The sequence below is a fragment of the Dendrobates tinctorius genome, unplaced genomic scaffold (assembly GCF_039654945.1).
Source record: "Dendrobates tinctorius isolate UK_male_01 unplaced genomic scaffold, ASM3965494v1 ptg000235l, whole genome shotgun sequence".
Classification (NCBI taxonomy): domain Eukaryota; kingdom Metazoa; phylum Chordata; class Amphibia; order Anura; family Dendrobatidae; genus Dendrobates; species Dendrobates tinctorius.
The window spans coordinates 2801287-2823739 of NW_027361902.1; the positions used below are offsets into that span (position 1 = coordinate 2801287).

The 22453-nt window shown below is 50.5% G+C and overlaps 1 protein-coding gene across 1 annotated transcript in view; it reads left to right on the top strand.

Annotated features, from left to right (window-relative positions):
- Nucleotides 1–22453, top strand: part of WDR97 (WD repeat domain 97) — an 850927-nt gene that overhangs the window by 513311 nt on the left and 315163 nt on the right. Inside the window, exon 14 of the mRNA XM_073556560.1 lies at nt 1095–1142. Coding sequence (XP_073412661.1) covers nt 1095–1142 — 48 coding nt within the window. The remainder of the gene's footprint in view (nt 1–1094; nt 1143–22453) is intronic.

A 22453-nucleotide genomic window follows, 5' to 3' on the forward strand; every position in this document is an offset into this window, starting at 1 on the left:
GCTTGGCCCTGACTATCTGCTCTGTCTCATCCTTGGTACGTTACGGCTATCTCTGTGTATGAACCCCGTTTTGCCTGACTCTGAGTAATTCTGTATAGTGTCTTTCCATCTCACTAAGCAGGACGCTAAGCCCCGCCCCCTTGCCGTCACATGACCGTAGGTCCCGTGTCTGTTTGCTAAACTTCAGCATCCACAGGTCCTGTGCATCGGTTCTTTCTGGCTGTACCTGACCCCGGTACCCCTACATTGCGGGTGAGTCCCTGCTCAGCGGAGGCTGCACGCCGGCGCTGACAGGATCCTGACACTCAGGATACGCGCACTGGCTCAGTGAGCGAGTACAGTGCGGTATTCCTGACAAATATATCCCGATTGGGAAAAAGCCGGACCAAAAAAAAAAGAACCACATATCGCCGAATCCGGTTTGGGACATTTTTGCCGCGCACCGCCGGATCCAAAAAGCTGGATGTGTGAAAGTAGCCTTACTCTGTCACTCTGGAGTGGTGTTAAAAAATCGTTAGCTGGCACCGTAGAAGTTGCTCATGACTCTCCCTCTGTGGTGTTGTGTCAAGAACCCACCAACTTCCCCTGTAGATGTTCCCCGTGATTCTGCCTCTGTGGTATGGTGCCACAAACACATCAGCTCACCCTGTAAATGTTTCCATGACCCTTCTTCCGCATATCTTGTGGTATCAGGAACACATCAACATCTTCCTGTAGACCTTCTCCTTGATTGTGCCTCTGTGGTGTGGCATTAGGAATCCATCAGCTTCCCCCTTAGATGTTCCTCATGACTCTGCCTCTGTGGTGTGGTGCCACAAACACATCAGCTCACCCTGTAAATGTTTCCCATGACCCTTTTTCCGTATATGGTGTGGTGTCAGGAACACACCAGCTTCTCCCTGTAGACCTTCTCCTCTGTATTGTGGTGTCAGGAATCCATCAGCGTACCGCTTAGACGTTCTCCATGCCTCTGCTTCTGTGGTGAGGTGTTAGGCAATATCTACAGGCAGGTTTATGTACCTCATGGCTGATTAATGAGCAGATCACAGTTGGCTACATGAGTGACTCTAAGGAGACTATTTTTTCTCTTGTAGAAAACCAGGCTGTCCCGGATTCCAAGGCAGCAGCCAATCCAAAGAAAGGTAAGTGGTGAACTTGCACGCATTACCCACTCTGTGTGCAGACAGTGATCACGACGAGCCCCCAACAGTCTCAACTAGAAGAAACCGCATAAAGCATAATTTTATTCTGTAGATGGTGAATCTCTCATGGAAATATGGTTGAAGCATAACACAGAACAATCTAACCCTTAATGTTCCAGCTCACTCATTTTGGCCCCAATGACCAGTATAATCGGCTGCCGCTCTGCATTTAGTTGGCTATCTGGTGTTTGTATGTTGCATTCAGTTTACTTGGAAGGTAAAAGCATGATGTACAATAACAAATTATATTGTGGTGCCGTGTTAGCCAGAAAAAATCGATGGAAATACTTTTTTTTTTTTTTTTTTTAAACCTTCTTTTTATTGAATAGAAAAAAAATTTCTTACATTTATCAGTGCAAATATTATCTGAGCTATATACGGTATATATCAAAACAACTATTCCAGAAATTGCATTGGTTCAAAGGGAGATAGGCCAAAGCAAAAAAACGGGAAAGGGGGGGGGTTGTGTGTCAGAACCAGGTACATTCTTTACAAATCAGACACCCAACATAGGTGTTTAACTTTAGGCTCAGGATCCAACGACACCGGAGTAGACCCCCAACAGCCAGAAATGTCTCCATGTAGCGCTTCTCCCAGAGATATCACTATATAGGTGTCTCTCCTAATAGTAGCTGCTCTTGATACCAGACTATTGGTTGAAATCAGATTTTAATGTGATCCCAATGTGTTGTGGAAGCAGAGAGATGAACCTTTCACAAGTTTCAAAAAAGGACTGCACCCTTCCCTCTTTATGCAAGGGGGCCTCACTCCAATCATCTGAAGCAAAAACGATAATTTTTCTAGAAAATTTTTGAAAGGAGAGGAATGGTTGTGGATCCATGTCTGCAAGATGGCCATAGTACCTGCCGCCGCCACAAAATGTAATAGTTTTCGGGTCCCTGGAGAGCAGGTGTATTTCTCTGGTTTTAAATATCCAAAAATGACCCATAGAGGTTTGTCAGGAACAAAATTTGTCAGATGTGTGATGGTAAATTGTATTCTCTCCCAAAGTGGTCTGATGACCGGGCATGCCCACGGGCAATGGGATAAGTTGGCCTCTGGGGAGTGGCATCTGAAACATTTGGAGGTTGTGTGCAGCCCCATTCTATGACCTTTTTGTGGAGTTAGGTAGGATCTGTGGCAAATTTTCAGTCTCATTTTTAGGAAACGAGCTGAAGGGAAGAATTTATAGACTTGATCTAGAGCTTTCAGGATGGTGTTGCAGAACAAGCTGGAGTCCTCGATCTGCCATTTTGTTAGCGAAAATTGGGATTGCTCATAATCCAGGGCTACATGGATGAATTTGTAATTAGCGGTTATTTGGCCAGATGAAGAATTACATTTAGTGAACCATCTAAGCAGGCATGGTCTCCACTCGTGCTCAGGAAGATGTGCTAGTATTTTTGTTAAATAACGTTTACCCTGCAAGTATTGGAAAGAAGAGAATATGGCGATGGAATATTTACATTGCAACTCCTCTATTGAGTACAGTGGGGAAAAAAGTATTTAGTCAGCCACCAATTGTCCAAGTTCTCCTACGTAAAAAGATGAGAGAGGCCTGTAATTGACATCATAGGTAGACCACAACTATGGGAGACAAACTGAGAAAACAAATCCAGAAAATCACCTTGTCTGATGTGGCAAGATTTATTTTGCCAATTATGGTGGAAAATAAATGTAACAACCCAGTCGGCGGGACCCATCTCTAGGATACTGGGAAATTGGGCCTTGGCTGGACGTAGGCATTCCCCTGTTCCCCGCAATCTTACCCTGTCCAAACTCCTGAGATGTTCCCTCGGGCTGTGGCGTCTTCCCAACGTATCTCCTCCGCCTCCTCACTTCCGGGTTGCCGGGGAGCAAGCATGGCACCGCTGTCAAATGATTTAAAGGGCCAGTGCACCTGTAACAACCCTGCTGGCATCGCTGCATGGCCTCCCATCCCCCACTCACCAACTTTCTCACTGCTCCAGGCCATGCTGTGATTTCTGTCTGCTGCCAGCTCCATGTTCTGTGCCTCTTGTCTCCTCTCTGCTCTGTGCATATTTCCTGGCTGTGTGTATAGGGAGGCGGCGCCAGAACTCTCTGGTTCTTATGGAATCAGTGTGCACCTGTCTGATGTGTCCCTGGCCAATTACCAAAAGCCCTCTAGTATTTAGGGCAGCTGCTCCCAATGGACTCTGCCTGTGCAATGTGTTAAGCCAGGCCCTGTCCTATGTCTTGCCTTCTATGGAAGCTTGATTGCTAATCTCTGTGTCTCTGTACCTTTCCTAGTACTTCTCTGTCTGCCCTGTATTTCCTGATCTCTGTGTCTCTGTCCTAGCTTTGTCTTGTACCTGACCTGCTTCCCTCCAGGAGGCAGTATTTCCTGGTCCCTGTGCTGTTGCTCCTAGCCTTGCTTTGTATCTGTGTATACTCTGGTCCCTGTGTCCTTGGCCCTGTACCTTGTTTCGTACTGTTACCCTGTCTGAACTCTGTTCTACTTCTGTCTGTCAGTCTCCTTGTCTTTTGCTTCTTTCCCTGCTGTGTTTTTCCTCGTGTCCTCCCTGTCTGCTTGTGTTCCGCACTCTTGCAGCGCTCTGCCTGTACTCCGCACCCTTGCGGCGCTCTGCCTGTACTTCGCACTCTCGCAGCGCTCTGCCTGCACTCCGCACTCTTGCGGCTCTGCCTGAGCTCCATTCTCTGGCGACTCTTCCTGCTCTGTACTCTTTTGCGCTCCGCACTCTTGCGGTTCTGGTTCTGCTGCTGCAGAACCTCTTGCTGCTCTCCAGCTCTTCCCTGCAGTCTTGCGGTTCTCCTTTTGTGTGAACAGGTCCAAACCTGTTCCTTCATTCTCCACTCCTTCCTGCCTGTATCTATACCTGCTCCTCCTGTGTGAGCAGGTCCAAACCTGTTTCGTCATTCTTCACTCTTTCCTGTCTGTACTCGTACCTGCTCCTCCTGTGTGAACAGGTCCAAACCTGTTCCTTCATACTCCACTCCCTCCTGTCTGTTCCATTACCAGCACCCGCTGTGTGAACAGGTCTCTACCTGTTCTCTCATACAACACCTGCCTGCCCTGTGTCTCAGCCGTACCTGATTGCCCTGTGTCTCAGCCGTGCCAGCCTGCCCTGTGTCTCAGCCGTACTAGCCTGCCCTGTGTCTCAGCCATGCCAGCCTGCCCTTTGTCTCAGCTGTGCCAGCCTGCCTTGTGTCTGAGCTGTGCCAGCCTGCCCTGTGTCTCAGCCTGCCCTGTGTCTCAGCCGTGCCAGCCTGCCCTGTGTCTCAGCCGTACTAGCCTGCCCTGTGTCTCAGCCATGCCAGCCTGCCCTTTGTCTCAGCTGTGCCAGCCTGCCTTGTGTCTGAGCTGTGCCAGCCTGCCCTGTGTCTCAGCCTGCCCTGTGTCTCAGCCGTGCCAGCCTGCCCTGTGTCTCAGCCGTGCCAGCCTGCCATGTATCTCAGCTGTGCCAGCCTGCCCTGTGTCTCAGCCGTGCCAGCCTGCCCTGTGTCTCAGCTGTGCCAGCCTGCCCTGTGTCTCAGCTGTGCCAGCCTGCCCTGTGTCTCAGCCGTGCCAGCCTGCCCTGTGTCTCAGCCATGCCAGCCTGCCCTGTGTCTCAGCCATGCCAGCCTGCCCTGTGTCTCAGCCGTGCCAGCCTGCCCTGTGTCTCAGCCGTGCCAGCCTGCCCTGTGTCTCAGCTGTGCCAGCCTGCCCTGTGTCTCAGCTGTGCCAGCCTGCCCTGTGTCTCAGCTGTGCCAACCTGCCCTGTGTCTCAGCCGTGCCAGCCTGCCATGTATCTCTGCTGTGTCAGCCTGCCCTGTGTCTCAGCTGTGCCAGCCTGCTGTGTCTCAGTCATGCCAGCCTGCTGTGTCTCAGCCATGCCAGCCTGCCCTGTGTCTCTGCCGTGCCAACCTGCCCTGTGTCTCTGCCGTGTCAGACCTGCCAGTGTCTCAGCCGTGCCCATTTGCCAGTGTCTTAGCCATTCCACCGTCTCCCCAAGTGGGATCAGCAGCCACAACCAGACACCACCCTGGAGTGGCACCTGGCAGCTGCATGCTGCACAAGCCTGACCTCACCATCAGAGGCTCCAGCGAAATCCAAGGCAGCTGTCCTAATCACGCCCCTTTCAGGGTAGTCTGGTTTGTGGCACAGAGGGGCCACAACCCCTTGGCTCACGCCCACCAGTCAGGGCACGAGCGTGACTGTTTGCGCAGGCCATGGTCTCTGCTGTATCCCATGTCCTTCAGCTCGCACAGCATGCTGAACTTTTTCTCTACCTGTATGAGCAACCGGAAGAATTTGTTCCACCCAGGGTAGTTCAAATTGAGGATACTCCAGACTCCATCATAATCTCTAAAGCTATCTATGATCAACTCCTGGCTTTTGAAAGGCTCAACTCAGCAGACCCGCCTATGTTCTATGGTAACCCTAAAGAGTGCAAAGGGTTCCTGGAACAGTGCTTACACTACATCTAGGGGAATGCAGCCTGTTTCCCCCCTGACTGGTTCAAGGTGGGATACATCATTTCCTACCTAGCCGAAGATGCTCTGATATGGGTCACTCCCCTCCTATCATTTCGGACTTTGAGGCCTTCCTGGTGGCCTTCCATAAAGCCTTTGATGTACCCAGTCCAGCTACGCCTACCAAGTCTTCCCTTTCCAGATCCTAGAGGCGCTCCAGATGGACGAAACCAGTGAGGAAATCGCCACATCAGACCTCGACCATCCGAAACCCTCTTGCTCCTCTCCTTGTTAAAGCAGCTACTCTAGTAGAACCAAAGAAAACTGACAAGAGTGTGCTGGCGAGACACCAGTCTAAGACCAGTCGTAAGAAGGGCATGTGCTATATTGGTGCGGTTGTGAGGAACACCCGGACCTCCTCTGTCCAAAGGATCTAAGGCTCTAGAACCTTGGGCCAGTAGGAGAGACTGCCCTTGGTTAGAGTACTTCCCCTCCAATAAAGTCTGTGACTGTTCCGGTGCCTTGTGGGAGCTTCGGACCTGCAGATGTATTCAAGCTGCAAGCCAGACGGAGAGACGGAGTCTGTGTGTGGTTCCTGTTCCACAGCTCGAGAATCCAGTGAGGGTGTTTGGTGATGGCCGAGCCCTACTTATGAACAGTCCAATGTTGAAGGGACAACTACAGCTACTAGTCAGAGTGTTATACACAGAGAAGTTTATTTTCCACTCTCTGACTAGTTTGCCCATCGGTCATTCTGAGCCGGATATTCTACTGCCCAGTCCTGGCGGAAGACCAAGCATGGTGCTACATCTGGAACTACCTAAACATCAGAGGTCTCTTGTTCCAATAATGCAAGGTCTGTCTACTGTGTTGTCACCTTCTCCACCAGATCTGCTGGTTATTAAGTCATGGTGTGCTGGTGCCACTGAAGAAATGGGAGCGGTGGCGCCCTTTCCACACACCTCCTGTGACTTTACCTGTGACCAGTTCCCAGGAACATCCCTGTCACTTGAAAGTTTTGAAAGTTTTTTCTGGACCATGGGAAGAAGATGCTTGCTGTAAAGATGCCTTCGGATTCCATGTGGCAGGTGGATGAAGAGGTTGGAACAGAGGCTTATGTGTCCCTCTTTTTCACCAACCCGGTGGGAGAGATCCAGTTTTCTCTAGATAACGGGCAAAGGATGAATCCTGAACGGGTACCCTCGGCTTCCATTTGGCCGGCTCTTGAAGATGCCGAGGCGGACGTGCTTCCCTCTGATCCAAAGGAGGAGGTCCAATTTTCTTGGAATAACGGGCAGAAGTTGGTCCAGTGAAGGTGTCTTCAGTTTCCAGGGGGCCGGTTGATGTTAAGGTCAAAACAGAAGCTTCCAAGTCCCTGCTTTCTGTCAACCAGATGAAAGAAGTCCTGGCCCTTGTATCTTCAGTGTGGGAAGTTGACCTTGCTGGACACAAAGAGACTTGGCAATCTGAGATCCCTAATGTCACACATACCTCTTCCTACCCGAGGAATGTTGTGATTGCTCTGACTATGGGTTTCCACCTATCTTTCTACAAGTTACTCTGGCAGGCTTGAAGAAGAGGGGCTGTAAAGGGGGGGCGGGTACTGTAACAACCCTGATGGTGTCAAGGTGAAAATATATTTTCTTATATAACTTTTATACTTTTATACTGTGAAACAATAAGTTTTTCCTAATTGCTTGCTAATGCAAATGTAACTGTATTAAAGATGGCTGCCAGTGTTCACTTTCACTTAAATTCAGTGTCTAAAGAGTTAAGTTAAGTTTCATTTCTCCTAAAAAAAGATAACTCAGGAATGTGAAGAAGAAGTAACCATCAGGAGACTTTTTGACGAATCAGAGAGAGACTGGACACTAGATGTATACTGCATAAACCCCGCCTAGTGCACGCCTTCCCCTAACACTCAATATAGTATTGTGTATTTGTAAATAAAGCCAGTTGTTGTACTGCTCCTGACAGGTGTGGATGCGGGACATCAGCTAAGACTGAATCAGCTGCGTGTCTGAGTCATTCTTAATTGGTACCAGATGTTTTGCGCTCGCACAATGATTTGGAATGACTGGTGAATAAGGATTTATTGTCGTTTACGACCCCGACAATGGCATCGCTGCATGGCCTCCCATCCCCCACTCACCAACTTTCTCACTGCTCCAGGCCATGCTGTGATTTCTGTCTGCTGTCCACTCCTTCCTGCCTGTATCTATACCTGCTCCTCCTGTGTGAACAGGTCCAAACCTGTTTCGTCATTCTTCACTCTTTCCTGTCTGTACTCGTACCTGCTCCTCCTGTGTGAACAGGTCCAAACCTGTTCCATCATACTCCACTCCCTCCTGTCTGTTCCAGTACCAGCACCCACTGAATGAGCAGGTCTCTACCTGTTCTCTCATTATGTTGCCTCTTTGCCACAAAGAATTCCTTGTATATATGTAATATGTACTTGGCGATAATAAATTTGATTGATTGATTGATACACCATACCTGCCTGCCCTGTATCTCAGCCGTGCCAGCCTGCCCTGTGTCTCAGCCGTGCCAGCCTGCCCTGTGTCTCAGCCGTGCCAACCTGCCCTGTGTCTCAGCCGTGCCAGCTTGCCCTGTGTCTCAGCCGTGCCAGCCTGCTCTGTGTCTCTGCCGTGCCAGCCTGCCCTGCGTCTCTGCCGTGTCCATCTGCCAGTGTCTTAGCCGTGCCACTGTCTCCCCAAGTGGGATCAGCAGCCACAACCAGACCCCACCCTGGAGTGGCACCTGGCAGCTGCCTGCCGCACAAGCCTGATCTCACCATCAGAGTCTCCAGCGAAAACCGAGGCAGCTGTCCTAGTCACGCCCCTTCCAGAATAGTCTGGTTTGTGGCACAGGGGGCCACAACCCCCTGGCTCACGCCCACCAGTCAGGGTGCGAGCGAGACAGCACCCTTTTCCTGTAATAACCTCTCAGCCAATCGCTGAGAGGCCTGCCTATACTTAAGGTCCTCACTTCCTTTGGGAGGTGCCTGTGCAACTTTGTGCATTGTTCTAAGTTGCCGTTCTCGGGTCCCACACCAGCGCCTGCTTGTTTAGCCTTGTCTTGCCTTGTACTAATACCCAGTGTTTTCCTCTAGTACCGGTGCCCTGCCTACCTACCATCTACCTGCGGACTCTGACAGTACCCTCCGGACCTTCTGGTTCACCTTCTCCGGTTCCCTGGACCTCTCGCTCTCCTCCCCTCAGTTACACTGTTCCTCTTGGGTCTGACCCTCTGGTCTTGGAGCTGTTGCACTTGAGGCTCCTTGGTTGTGCCAGGTCAATCCCTGATAAGGGGTTCGCTTGCCGGAGCTCCCTCGGGGGAATTCGGTGTTTCAGCCCAGGGGGTTCTCCCTTGTGAGGTCTCCTGTTTAAGAGTCTAAATAAAGCCTTGCAATTCATCTGATGTCCTTATCCGGCTTGTTCCTAGTGTCCTCTGGGGTCAAGTGGATTCACTTACCTCGCTCCGCCTGTCTTGGCGTGACAGATTTTGCCCAGGTCATGGATCCCGCTGATACCGATTCTCCACCCAAAGGGAAACAGCAGGTCTTCCACAAAGTAAGGACCAACTGGTGCCTTTCATGCAGACCCTGGATGCCCATCTCAGTTCTCTTCAGGTTGCTGAACCCACCAAAGCTACACAACTTGTAGATTTTTATCAGGAACATGACCGTCAACGTGAGATGCAAACTTGGATGTTGAATTACATGACTTCTGTGGATGAACGCTTAACCAGCATGCAAATGGCGACCGCTTGTCCTCCTGTACCAGTACCAGTGCTCGATCCGGGGGTTGCCGCAGCATATGGCACTTCTCATCTCTGCAAACCCACTCGGTACTCTGAAGATCCCAAGTAGTGCAGGCGTTTTTTTAACCAGTGTCTGCTGAATTTTTGGTTGTTACCCCATCAGTATCCGACGGACGAAACTAAATTACATTCTTTGCCTCCCACATAGAGGAAGAAGCCTTAGCATGGTTTAATCCCTTATTGAAGCGGAACGATCCTATTGTGTCCTATCTCCAAAATTTCCTGGACACCTTCCACAAGATCTTTGACAAGCTAGGACAAGTGGAAGCTCTCTTCAACCTACAAGGTTCTCTCTCGATCGGTCAGTATGCCATCCAGTTCCGTACTCTGGCTTCTGAGGTACAGTGGTCCATTGGAGTCTTCCAATGTGGGTTATCCAGTAGACTTAAGGATGAATTGGCGGTTTGGGATCTACCGATACCCTGGATGACTTCATCTCTCTCGCCATCCAAATCGATCTCTGCCTTCAGGAATGGACAAAGGAAAAAGCCCATGAGAGGCGATTTTCCCGTTTAGCTCCATCTTTCCAAAAACCCCTCATCTCGTCTGATCCAGCTCCAACCTCAGTTCCTGAGCCTATGGAGGTCGACCGTATCAAGTTAGGTGTGCGAGAATGTGAGGAAAGGTTTGCCAGGAGGCTGTGTCTATATTGTGGGAGAGCTACCCATTTTCGCCGCCTATGTCCCAAGAGGCCGGAAAACTTCTCCGCCTAGGTCTTGATAGAGAGGCCTTCCTGGGTGAGAGTGAATCCTCTCTACCTCTTACTGTGTCTATACAGGTGTCGGTTAGTGGCGGGCGATTTTCTGAGACGGCGTACTTGGATTCCGGTTCAGCAGGTAACTTTGTGCAGCAAGCTTTGGTTTATGAGTTTGGGATTCCTGTTGTTCCATTGCAGCATCCTCGTCTCATCACCTCCGTGGATGGAAGACCCCTGCAAGATTCCATCCTAGGCATCACAAAGGAGGTGGAACTTCAGATTTTGGCTCTCCATAAAGAGAAGATCGCCTTCTATGTACTACCAAACTTTTCTCCCCCGTTTCTTTTAGGTGTTCCTTGGCTTTGTACCCATGAACTATTCCTGGATTGGTGAACAGGAGACGTCCTGTGTTGGTGTCAGTCGTGTCATCGTCACTGTCTCACACCTGTGTAACCAGGTCACACTCCGTAACCTCCTTCAGTCCTACCATCGGCCTACTGGTCCTTTGCGGATGTGTTCGACAAACGCGAGGCAGAGACTCTACCGCCACACAGGTTGTATGACAGCTGTGATAAAACACTCCGGGATCGCCTTTGCTGGGGTCAAAGGTCACGTGCATTCAGCATGAAACTCAGGTGCACAGCCGGGGTCCGGGTATAACTGACACTGGGTCAGGTTTATTAACGGTGAAAGCAATGCAAAAGGAAATAAAACATAAAACAAATCCTTGCCTGTCCGGCACTAACTAAACAAGGTACAACCTAACTACCATCTGGCGGGCTTCTCCCGTCCAGCCAAACCACAGTTGCAGTGGGCACTGCTTCCACTCACGTGTGTCTTTCACACAGACAGGCTCTCTGTGTTCCCAGGCTGAGACACTCAGACAACCGCCTTGCATCCTTTTATATCCACCTCCCATTATTCATTAGCAAGCAGGTGCGATACTGACCAGACTAGGCCACATAGGAAAGGTATCTGGGCGAGATATACCTGCCCTTATCCACTATTCCCACATGATTCTCACATATCCCCCCCTTCTGCTCAGACCACTCCGGTCGAGCAATGACACCCGCCAAACAGTGCACTCGGGACAGGGCATCTGCATTTCCTATCTGTACCCCTGGGCGGTGCTCCACCGTAAAAGTGTAGGCCTGCAGGGCAAGGAACCACCGGGTCACCCGGCTATTCCGTTCCTTGTTCAAGTGCATCCACTTGAGAGGGGCATGGTCAGTGATCAGCCTGAACTTTCGGCCCACCAGGTAATATTTGAGGGCCTCTAGAGCCCACTTAATGGCGAGGCACTCTTTTTCTACGACTGCATACCTTTGCTCGTGTTTATTCAGCTTCCTGCTGAGATAGAGGACTGGGTGTTCCACTCCGTCCCTCACTTGTGAGAGTACGGCCCCGATACAGGTATCAGAGGCATCCGTTTGTACCACAAACTCACTGCGGAAGTCCGGAGTCACCAGTACGGGCTGAGAGCAAAGTGCCCGTTTTAGGCTATGGAAGGCTTCTTCAGCCGCTAAACTCCATTTAATCATGACGGAGTCTTTCCCTTTTGTAAGATCCGTCAGGGGGGTAGCGATGGCTGCAAAATTGGGTATGAACCGGCGATAATAACCGGCGATCCCCAGGAAGGCTTGCACCTGCTTCTTGTTGACAGGTTGTGGCCAGTCTTGAACCGCCTGAATCTTATCAACCTGGGGTTTAACAACACCCCTCCCAATTACATACCCCAAATACCGGGCTTCTTCTAGCCCGATGTGACATTTCTTGGGGTTCGCGGTTAGACCTGCCTCCCACAGGTCGTCAATCACAGCTTGTACTTTCTGGAGATGAGTCTCCCAGTCCAAGCTGTAAATGACAATGTCATCCAAATAGGCCGAAGCGTACTGCCTATGCGGCCTCAAGACTCGATCCATCAGTCTCTGGAAGGTCGCCGGTGCCCTGTGCAGTCCAAACGGCATATACACATACTGAAATAGACCTTCTGGGGTAGCAAATGCTGTCTTTTCTCTGGCAGCCTCCACCAGAGGGATCTGCCAATACCCCTTTGTTAGGTCTAGGGTCGTAATATACCCGGCTTTTCCTAACCGATCTATTAACTCGTCGACCCGGGGCATAGGATAGGCATCAAATTTTGAAACCGCATTCAGTTTCCTGAAGTCATTGCAGAACCGGATGGTGCCGTCCGGTTTAGGAATTAGCACAATCGGGCTGGACCAAGCACTGTGCGATTCCTCAATGACACCTAACTCTAACATTGCCTTCACTTCTCGGGAAACGGCTTCACAGCGCGCTTCCGGGATTCGGTAGGGCTTTACGTGAACTGTGACACCAGGTTCCGTTAAGATGTCATGTTTTATTAGCGTAGTCTGCCCGGGTTTTTCTGAGAAAAACTTTTGGTTGTGAAGTAGAAACTGCCTGACCTCAGTCTTTTGCCGCTCCGAGAGAGTCTCTGCAACCCATACCTCCGGTACGGTATGCGAGCAGACTGGGCGGGCCAGTTCCGCGGATAAGGCAGACCGATCTTTCCAGGGTTTTATCAGATTTACATGATAAACCTGTTCAGGTTTCCGTTTACCTGCCTGGTATACTTTGTAGTTTACTTCATCAACTCTTTCCTTGATCTCAAAGGGGCCCTGCCACTTTGCCAGGAACTTACTGTCCACCGTGGGGACCAGGATCAACACCCTATCTCCGGGTGCAAACGTACGGATCTTGGCGCCCCATCATAGATTCTTTTTTGGGCTCCTTGAGCCTGTATCATGTGTTCTTTGACGATAGGCATAACAGCCGCAATACGGTACTGCATTTGTGTGACGTGATCTATCACTGTTTTAAACGGAGTGACCTGACCCTCCCAGGTATCTTTTGCAACGTCTAACAGTCCGCGAGGACGTCGGGCGTACAATAACTCGAAAGGCGAGAATCCCGTGGAAGACTGGGGTACTTCCCTGATGGCAAAAAGCAAATACGGAAGTAAATAGTCCCAGTTCTTCCCATCCTTGTCTATCACCTTTCTCAGCATCTGCTTCAGAGTTTTATTGAACCGTTCAACCAACCCGTCTGTTTGAGGGTGATACACGGATGTGCGTAACGGTTCGATTTGTAACAATCGGCAGAGCTCCTTCATTATCCTGGACATAAAGGGGGTCCTCTGGTCGGTGAGTATCTGTTTTGGTATTCCGACCCGACTAAACACATGCACCAGTTCCTCGGCAATCATCTTGGTGGCCGTGTTACGCAAAGGGATGGCCTCCGTGTAACGAGTGGCATAATCCAAGATGACCAGGATATGTTGGTGTCCACGTGCAGACCGTGGAAGGGGCCCAACTAAATCCATCCCAATCCTCTCAAACGGGACTTCAATAATAGGTAGGGGTACCAAAGGGCTACAGAAACGGGGCTTAGGTGCAGAGGCTTGGCAGTCAGGACAAGACTCACAATATACTCGAATATCGTGATGCATGCCTGGCCAAACAAAACAGTGTAATATCCTTTCGGTGGTTTTCTGGACTCCCAGGTGACCTCCCATCACATGTCCGTGGGCCAGGTCCAGCACCTGCCGCCGGTAGGGTTTTGGCACGACTAATAGTTGCACCGTATCTTCCCCCTTTTTCTCTATCTGATAGAGTAAATCATTCTCCATAACCATGTAAGGATATGCCAGCCTAGAGCCAGGTTCTACGGGTACCCCATTTATCACTTTTACATTTGTCCTAGCCTGAGAAAGGGTAGGATCCTTTATTTGCTCGCTTTGGAAGTCATCTTTCTGAACTTCTAAATCCGGCAAACGGGGAGGTGGACGGCTGTCGGCCTCCTCCTCTTCCCCGGTCTCCTCCGTATCACCCGCCATGACTGAAAACGAGAACTGCAGGTCATTTCCTGCAGACTCTTCCCCCGAGTCTTCCGGGGAGACCTCTTCCCGGGGTTCGGGACCCACACGCGCCCTGGGAGAAGAATCATGTACACTATTACCCAAAGGCATCAACTGATTGTCCCACAATTGCCAGAAGTGGGGAAAATCCCGGCCCAGGTTAACATCATGCAATAACGCCGGGACGAGTCCCACATTATGTTGCACAGACCCATAGGAAGTTGTAATGCATATGACCGTGGTGAGGTACGAACAGGTGTCTCCATGCACACACGTTACAGAAAGTTTGTCTGATGGTCCAGTCGGGGCTGACACCAGACTGGCCTTCACCAGAGTCACCACACTTCCCGAGTCTAACAATGCCACCACATTTTTGCCATCAACAGTTAAATCACACAAGTGTTTTTTCACATCCTTTTGACCGGCATTCACACTCACTACCCGTGCAACCATAGACATGCGGTTTTTAGAGTCTGTGACGTCGCACTGCATGGGTTCAGTAGTGACCGGACATTTCGCAGCAATATGTCCCATCTCTTGGCAGCGGAAACACCTAACGGGCCCCTTGCTTAGACCATAGTTCGTTACTCTCGGCCTCGCAGTGCGGGCAGTCCCGTTTTCCTCCCCCACTGTCTTAGGGATTTTTCCATCTCCCCTACTCCCTGGAACAGTTTTACCGGTTCCACGTGGAGATAATGAAGAACGAGGTGGGGTAGGGTCGTCTCGGAGTCCTTCCGCCACGGAGTAACGTTCAACCAGATCCACCAGTTGATCTGCCGTCGTAGGATTTCCATGGCTTACCCACTTCCTCAGGGCTGGCGGTAGAGCTCTCAGGTACTTGTCCATGACGACTCTCTGGATTATCTCTGGCGCTGTCAGCACCTCGGGTTGTAGCCACTTCTTCGTCACGTGGATCAGGTCGAACATCTGTGACCGCGGTGGTTATCCGGCTGATAAGTCCATTGATGCACTCTCTGTGCACGGACAGCGGTCGTCACTCCCAGCCGGGCCAAGATCTCGGCTTTCAGTTTGTCAAAGTCCTGCGCAGCTTCAGGCTCTAAGTCATAATAAGCCTTTTGGACCTCACCGGAAAGAAACGGGGCAATCAGGCCGGCCCATCTTGCCTTCGGCCATTTTTCTCGCAACGCCGTCCGTTCAAACGTAGTCAGGTATGCCTCGACGTCATCTTCTGTCGTCATCTTCTGCCAGTACCGACTCACGTGAATCACTCTCGACTCGGCTTCCAGGTTAACCTCAGGTAAGCTTGCCAAGCGCTGCGCCACCTGCTGGAGAAGCGAACGATCGGTAACTGTCATGTCCACCAACTCCTTCAGCTGGGCCATCATCACCCGATTAGCTTCTTGCTGGACGGCGGTGGACTGTACCAGCGCTTTCACCACGTCCTCGATGCTCATGCTTGCAACGTGATGCCCGCGTTCTCCACTACAATGTGATAAAACACTCCGGGATCGCCTTTGCTGGGGTCAAAGGTCACGTGCATTTAGCATGAAACTCAGGCGCAGAGCTGGGATTTGGGTGTAACTGACACTGGGTCAGGTTTATTAACGGTGAAAGCAATGCAAAAGGAAATAAAACATAAAACAAATCCTTGCCTGTCCGGCACTAACTAAACAATGGACAACCTAACTACCATCTGGCGGGCTTCTCCCGTCCAGCCAAACCACAGTTGCAGTGGGCACTGCTTCCACTCACGTGTGTCTCTCACACAGACAGGCTCTCTGTGTTCCCAGGCTGAGACACTCACACAACCACCTTGCATCCTTTTATATCCACCTCCCATTATTCATTAGCAAGCAGGTGCGATACTGACCAGACTAGGCCACATAGGAAAGGAATCTGGGCGAGATATACCTGCCCTCATCCACTATTCCCACATGATTCTCACACAGCCCTATTGATCTCATTCCAAGTTCTACTCCCCCAGAGGCCGGATTTACCCTCTGTCGCCTGTAGAGACCCAAGCTCTGTCCGACTACATTAAAGAAAACCTGGCTCGGGGGTTCATCCAGAAATCCTCCTCCCCAGCTGATGTGGGGTTCTTCTTTGTGAAAAATAAGGACAGGTCTTTGCGTCCATGCATCGACTATCGAGGTCTCAATGTTATCACGGTGAAGAATAAGTATCTTCTGCCTCTTATTCCAAAGCTCTTCGATCGCCTTCGTGGATCCAGGATCTTCACCAAATTGTACATCCATGGAGCCTACAATGTCGTTAGGATTCGTGCCGGAGACAAGTGGAAAACCGCCTTCAACACTTGTGACGGTCACTACGAATACCGGGTAATGCCTTTCGGGCTAAGTAACGCGCCAGCGGTATTTCAGGAATTCGTCAATGACATCTTCTGTGACCTTCTCTACATCTGTGTAGTTGTATATCTGGATGATATCATGGGGTTTTCTCCGGACCTTCCTACTCATAGAAGAAATGTCTGCCATGTGCTCCAATGGTTGAGAGAGAATTGTGTGTATGCCAAATTTGAGAAGTGCCTCTTTGAGCAGAGCTCTATGCCCTTCCTGGGTTACATCATCTCTGACACGGGTCTCGAAATGGATCCTGAAAAGGTGTCTGCCGTTCTCAAGTGGCCAAGTCCTGTTGGAATCAAGGCTATTCCGCGATTCCTAGGATTCGCCAACTACTACCGGCAGTTTATCCCGCACTTCTCGGATCTGACCAAACCTCTCACCGCTCTGACTCGAAAGGGATACAATCCTAAGGATTGGCCTCCAGAAGCGGAGTCTTCTTTCTTGTCCCTCAAACATGCCTTCTCTACTGCTCCCGCTCTCCGATGGTCAATAAGCAGTTCTTCTTGGAGGTGGACGCTTCCTCTTCTGGAGCCAGAGCTGAACTCGCGCAGAAAATTCCTTCCGGGAGGATGGTGACCTGTAGGTTCTTCTCCAAGGCGTTCTCACCCTATGAACGCAACTACTCCATTGGTGACAGGGAGCTGTTGGCCGTCAAATTGGTCTTGGAGGAATGGCGTTACCTTCTGGAGGATGCAGTTCATCCGGTTATTATCTACTCCGATCATAAGAACTTGTCCTACCTTCAGTTGGCTCAGAGGCTTAACCTGCGTGAAGCTCGATGGTCGTTATTCTTCGCCCGGTTCGACTTCCATCTCCACTTCCGTCCAGCTGAAAAGAGCATTAAGGCTGATGCTTTATCCAGGTCTTTTATCTCCGACAACCAAGATGAGGAACCTCGCCACATCATTGATCCATCTAAAACGATCACCGTAGCACCGGTATGGCTGTTGCCTCCCTCTTTGTGGATCAACAACTCTTTTCATGTCTCTCTCCTTAAATCTGTCATCCTCGGATGCTACTTCCGGGATCCTGGTATTCTTCCTTCCCCAGTCTCTGTTGATGATATCTTCGAGGTCAAGGCCAAGCTTGATGTGAACCGGAGAGGGAACAAAATGCTGTTTTTGGTCGACTGGAAGGGTTTTGGTCCGGAGGAGCGGTCTTGGGAACAGAGAGAGAATATTAATGCTTCTCATCTCATGCATAGATTCCTGGCTGGCTTGAAAAGGAGGGGTCATAAAAGGGGGGGTACTGTAATGACCCGGTCGGCGAGACCCGTCTCCAGGATACTGGGAGATCGGGCCTTATCTGGTCCCAGGCATTCCCCTGTTCCCCGCAATCTTACTTACCCTGTCCACGCTCCCCCCGATGTTCCCTCGGGCTGCGGTGTCTTCCCGACGTGTCTCCTCCTCCTCCTCACTTCTGGGTTGTGGGAGAGCAAGTTAAATGATTTAAAGGGCCAGTGCACCCTTTTCCTGTAATGACCTCTCAGCCAATCGCTGAGAGTCCTGCCTATACTTAAGGTCCTCACTTCCTTTGGGAGGTGCCTGTGCAACTTTGTGCATGTTATAGTTGCCATTCTAAGGACCCAGACCAGTGCCTGCTTGTTTAGCCTTGTATTGCCTTGTACTAATACCCAGTGTTTTCCTCTAGTACCGGTGCCCTGCCTACTTACCATCTACCTCCAGACTCTGACGGTACCCTTCAGACCTTCTGGTTTACCTTCTCCGGTTCCCTGGACCTCTCGCTCTCCTCCTCTCAGTTACACTGTTCCTCTTGGGTCTGACCCTCTAGTCTTAGAGCTGTTGCACTTGAGCCTCCTTGGTTGTGCCGGGTCAATCCCTGTTAAGGGGTTCACTCGCCGGAGCTCCCTCGGGGAAATTCGGTGTTTCGGCCCAGGGGGTCCTCCCTTGTGGGGTCTCCTGCTCAATAGTCTAAATAAAGCCTTGAAATTCATCTGACGTCCTTGTCTGGCTGGTTCCTAGGGTTCAGCTTCCACAGTGTCCTCTGCGGTCAAGTGGATTCCCTAACTTCTCTCCGCCTGTCTTGGCGTGACAATAAGTATTTGGTCACCTAAAAACATGCAAGATTTTTGGCTCTCACAGACCTGTAACTTCTTATTTAAGAAGCTCTTCTGTCCTCCCCTCATTATCTGTAGTAATGGCACCTGTTTGAACTTATCAGTATAAAAGACACCTGTCCACAACCTCAAACAGTCACACTCCAAACTCCACTATGGTGAAGACCAAAGACCAGAAACAAAATTGTAGCCCTGCATCGGGCTGGGAAGACTGAATCTGCAACAGTCAAGTTGCTTGGTGTGATGAAATCAACTGTTGGAGCAATAATAAGAAAATGGAAGACATACAAGACCACTGATAATCTCCCTCAATCTGAGGCTCCGCGCAAGATCTCACCCCGTGGGGTCAAAATGATCACAAGAACAGTGAGCAAAATTCCCAGAACCACATGGGGGTACCTAGTGAATGACCTGCGTAGAGCTGGCACCACCATAACAAAGGCTACCATCAGCAACACACTATGCCGCCAGGGACTCAGTGTCACGGGGCAGTAGGGGGAAAACAGGAGACGTGGAACCTGGGCCCTGAACTGCCCCTCAGGATAATGGGGTGCCCTGACTTTCCTTAACTTGGGGGTACACTTGATGGTAGTGAGGCCCAAGTCCCCGACCTCTCCCTTTCTCCTGTTTAGCACTGAGCTAAACACCCACCCCCCTCCCCAGGAGGTGAGACAGGGAATAAAGAGAACTGCACCAATAACATATAAAACAGACACCACGGCGTTAACCCCTTCACGACCAATGACGCCACATAGGCGTCATGAAAACCTGTGCCAATCCGACCAGTGACGCCTATGTGGCGTCATGACTTTAAAGCCCCCCTGCAGGTCGGGTGACCGGGGTCACTAAAAGGTCACCTGACCCGCAGATACAGGGGGCTTTGTTCTTCACCACAGGGGGCGTGGCTTCGCCCCCACGTGGCTACGATCGCTCTGATTGGCTGTTAAAAGTGAAACAGCCAATCATAGCGATAGTAGTAATATTTCATCAATGAAAATTGATGAAATATTGCAATCCAGCCATGGCCGATGCTGCAGTAGCATCGGATATGGCTGGAGACCCAGATCCGACCCCCCCACGACTCACGGGGCCGATCGGCCCCCGATACCGACTAACGGCTGCAATGTGCCGCCGCCGTCATCATCTGTTCCCCTCCCCCTTCTCTCTGCTCCCCCACCTTCCAACCCCCCCTCACCCCCCCGGTACCTCCGATGTTCCTCTCCGGCTCCCGGTGTCCCACCGTCCTGCTTCATGGGCGCCGCCATCTTGGAAAATGGTGGGCGCATGCGCAGTGCGCCCGCCGGCTGCAGATTCATTCATTCATTTTGATCACTGTGATAAACTCTCACAGTGATTAAAATAGAATGAAAAGTAAATAAACTCCCCCCGTTTATCACCCCCATAGGCAGGAACAAATGATAAAGTAAAGAAATTATTTGTATTTTTCCATTAGGGTTAGGGTTGGAAGTAGGGTTAGGGCTAGGCTTAGGGTTGGAAATAGGGTTAGGGTTGGAATTAGGGTTAGGGTTGGAATTAGGGTTAGGGTTGGAATTAGGGTTAGGGTTAGAACTAGGTTTAGGGGTGGAATTAGGGTTAGGGTTGGAATTAGGGTTAGGGTTAGGGATAGGGTTGGGGGTGTGTTGGGGTTAGGGTTGGAGTTAGAATTGAGGGGTTTCCACTGTTTAGACACATCAGGGGGTCTCCAAACGCGACATGGTGCAACCATTGATTCCAGCCAATTTTGCGTTCAAAAAGTCAAACGTTGCTCCCTCCCTTCCAAGCCCCGACGTGTGCCCAAACAGTGGTTTACCCCAACATATGGGGTATCAGCGTACTCAGGAAAAATTGCACAACACATTTGGGGGTCTAATTTCTTCTGTTACCCTTGGGAAAATAAAAAATTGGGAGCTAAAAAATTATTTTTGTGGGAAAAAAATGATTTTTTTATTTTCACGTCTCTGCGTTATAAACTTCTGTGAAGCACTTGGGGGTTCAAAGTGCTCACCAGGCATCTAGATAAGTTCCTTGGAAGGTCTAGTTTCCAAAATGGGGTCACTTGTGGGGCTTTCTACTGTTTAGGCACATCAGGGACTCTCCAAACGTAAAGACGACCGCAGACCTTTCCATCAAAGTCTGCATTTCAAAATGTCACTACTTCCCTTCCGAGCCCCGACGTGTGCCCAAACAGTGGTCCCCACTCACATATGGGGTACCAGCGTACTCAGGACAAACTGGACAACAACTTTTGGGGTCCAGTTTCTCCTGGTACCCTTGTGAAAATAAAAAATTGCGCACTAAAAAATAATTTTTCGAGGAAAATAAATATTTTTTATTTTCACGGCACTGCGTTATAAACTTTTGTGAAGCACTTGGGGGTTCAAAGTGCTCACCATGCAACTAGATACCGTATATACTCGAGTATAAGCCGACCTGAGTATAAGCCGACCCCCCTAATTTTGCCACAAAAAACTGGGAAAACGTATTGACTCGTGTATAAGCTGAGGGTGCACAGTGAGTGGCCTCACTTATCTGCAGTGTGTGGCCCCAGTTATCTGCACAGTGTGTGGCCCCAGTTATGATGCACAGTATGTGGCCCCAGTTATGATGCACAGTGAGTGGCCCCAGTTATGATGCACAGTATGTGGCCCCAGTTATGATGCACAGTGTGTGGCCCCAGTAATGATGCACAGTATGTGGCCCCAGTTATCTGCACAGTGAGTGGCCCCAGTTATCTGCACAGTATGTGGCCCCAGTTATGCTGCACAGTATGTGGCCCCAGTTATGCTGCACAGTGTGTGGCCCCAGTAATGATGCACAGTGAGTGGCCCCAGTTATGCTGCACAGTATGTGGCCCCAGTTATCTGCACAGTGAGTGGCCCCAGTAATGATGCACAGTATGTGGCCCCAGTTATCTGCACAGTGAGTGGCCCCAGTTATCTGCACAGTATGTGGCCCCAGTTATGCTGCACAGTATGTGGCCCCAGTTATGCTGCACAGTGTGTGGCCCCAGTAATGATGCACAGTGAGTGGCCCCAGTTATGCTGCACAGTATGTGGCCCCAGTTATGCTGCACAGTGAGTGGCCCCAGTTATGCTGCACAGTGAGTGGCCCCAGTTATCTGCACAGTATGTGGCCCCAGTTATCTACACAGTGTGTGGCCCCAGTTATCTGCACAGTGTGTGGCCCCAGTTATGATGCACAGTGTGTGGCCCCAGTTATGATGCACAGTGTGTGGCCCCAGTTATGATGCACAGTGTGTGGCCCCAGTAATGATGCACAGTATGTGGCCCCAGTTATCTGCACAGTATGTGGCCCCAGTTATGCTGCACAGTATGTGGCCCCAGTTATCTGCACAGTGTGTGGCCCCAGTTATGATGCACAGTGAGTGGCCCTAGTTATCTGCACAGTATGTGGCCCCAGTTATGATGCACAGTGTGTGGCCCCAGTTATGATGCACAGTGAGTGGCCCCAGTTATGATGCACAGTGAGTGGCCCCAGTTATGATGCACAGTGTGTGGCCCCAGTTATCTGCATAGTATGTGGCCCCAGTTATGATGCACAGTGTGTGGCCCCAGTTATGATGCACAGTGAGTGGCCCCAGTTATGATGCACAGTGTGTGGCCCCAGTTATGTGCACAGTATGTGGCCCCAGTTATGCTGCACAGTATGTGGCACCAGATATCTGCACAGTATGTGGCCCCAGTTATCTGCACAGTATGTGGCCCCAGCTATCTGCACAGTATGTGGCCCCAGTTATGCTGCACAGTATGTGGCCCCAGTTATGATGCACAGTGTGTGGCCCCAGTAATGATGCACAGTGTGTGGCCCCAGTTATGTGCACAGTATGTGGCCCCAGTTATGCTGCACAGTATGTGGCCCCAGTTATGCTGCACAGTATGTGGCCCCAGTTATGCTGCACAGTGAGTGGCCCCAGTTATGCTGCACAGTATGTGGCCCCAGTTATGCTGCACAGTGAGTGGCCCCAGTTATCTGCACAGTGAGTGGCCCCAGTTATGC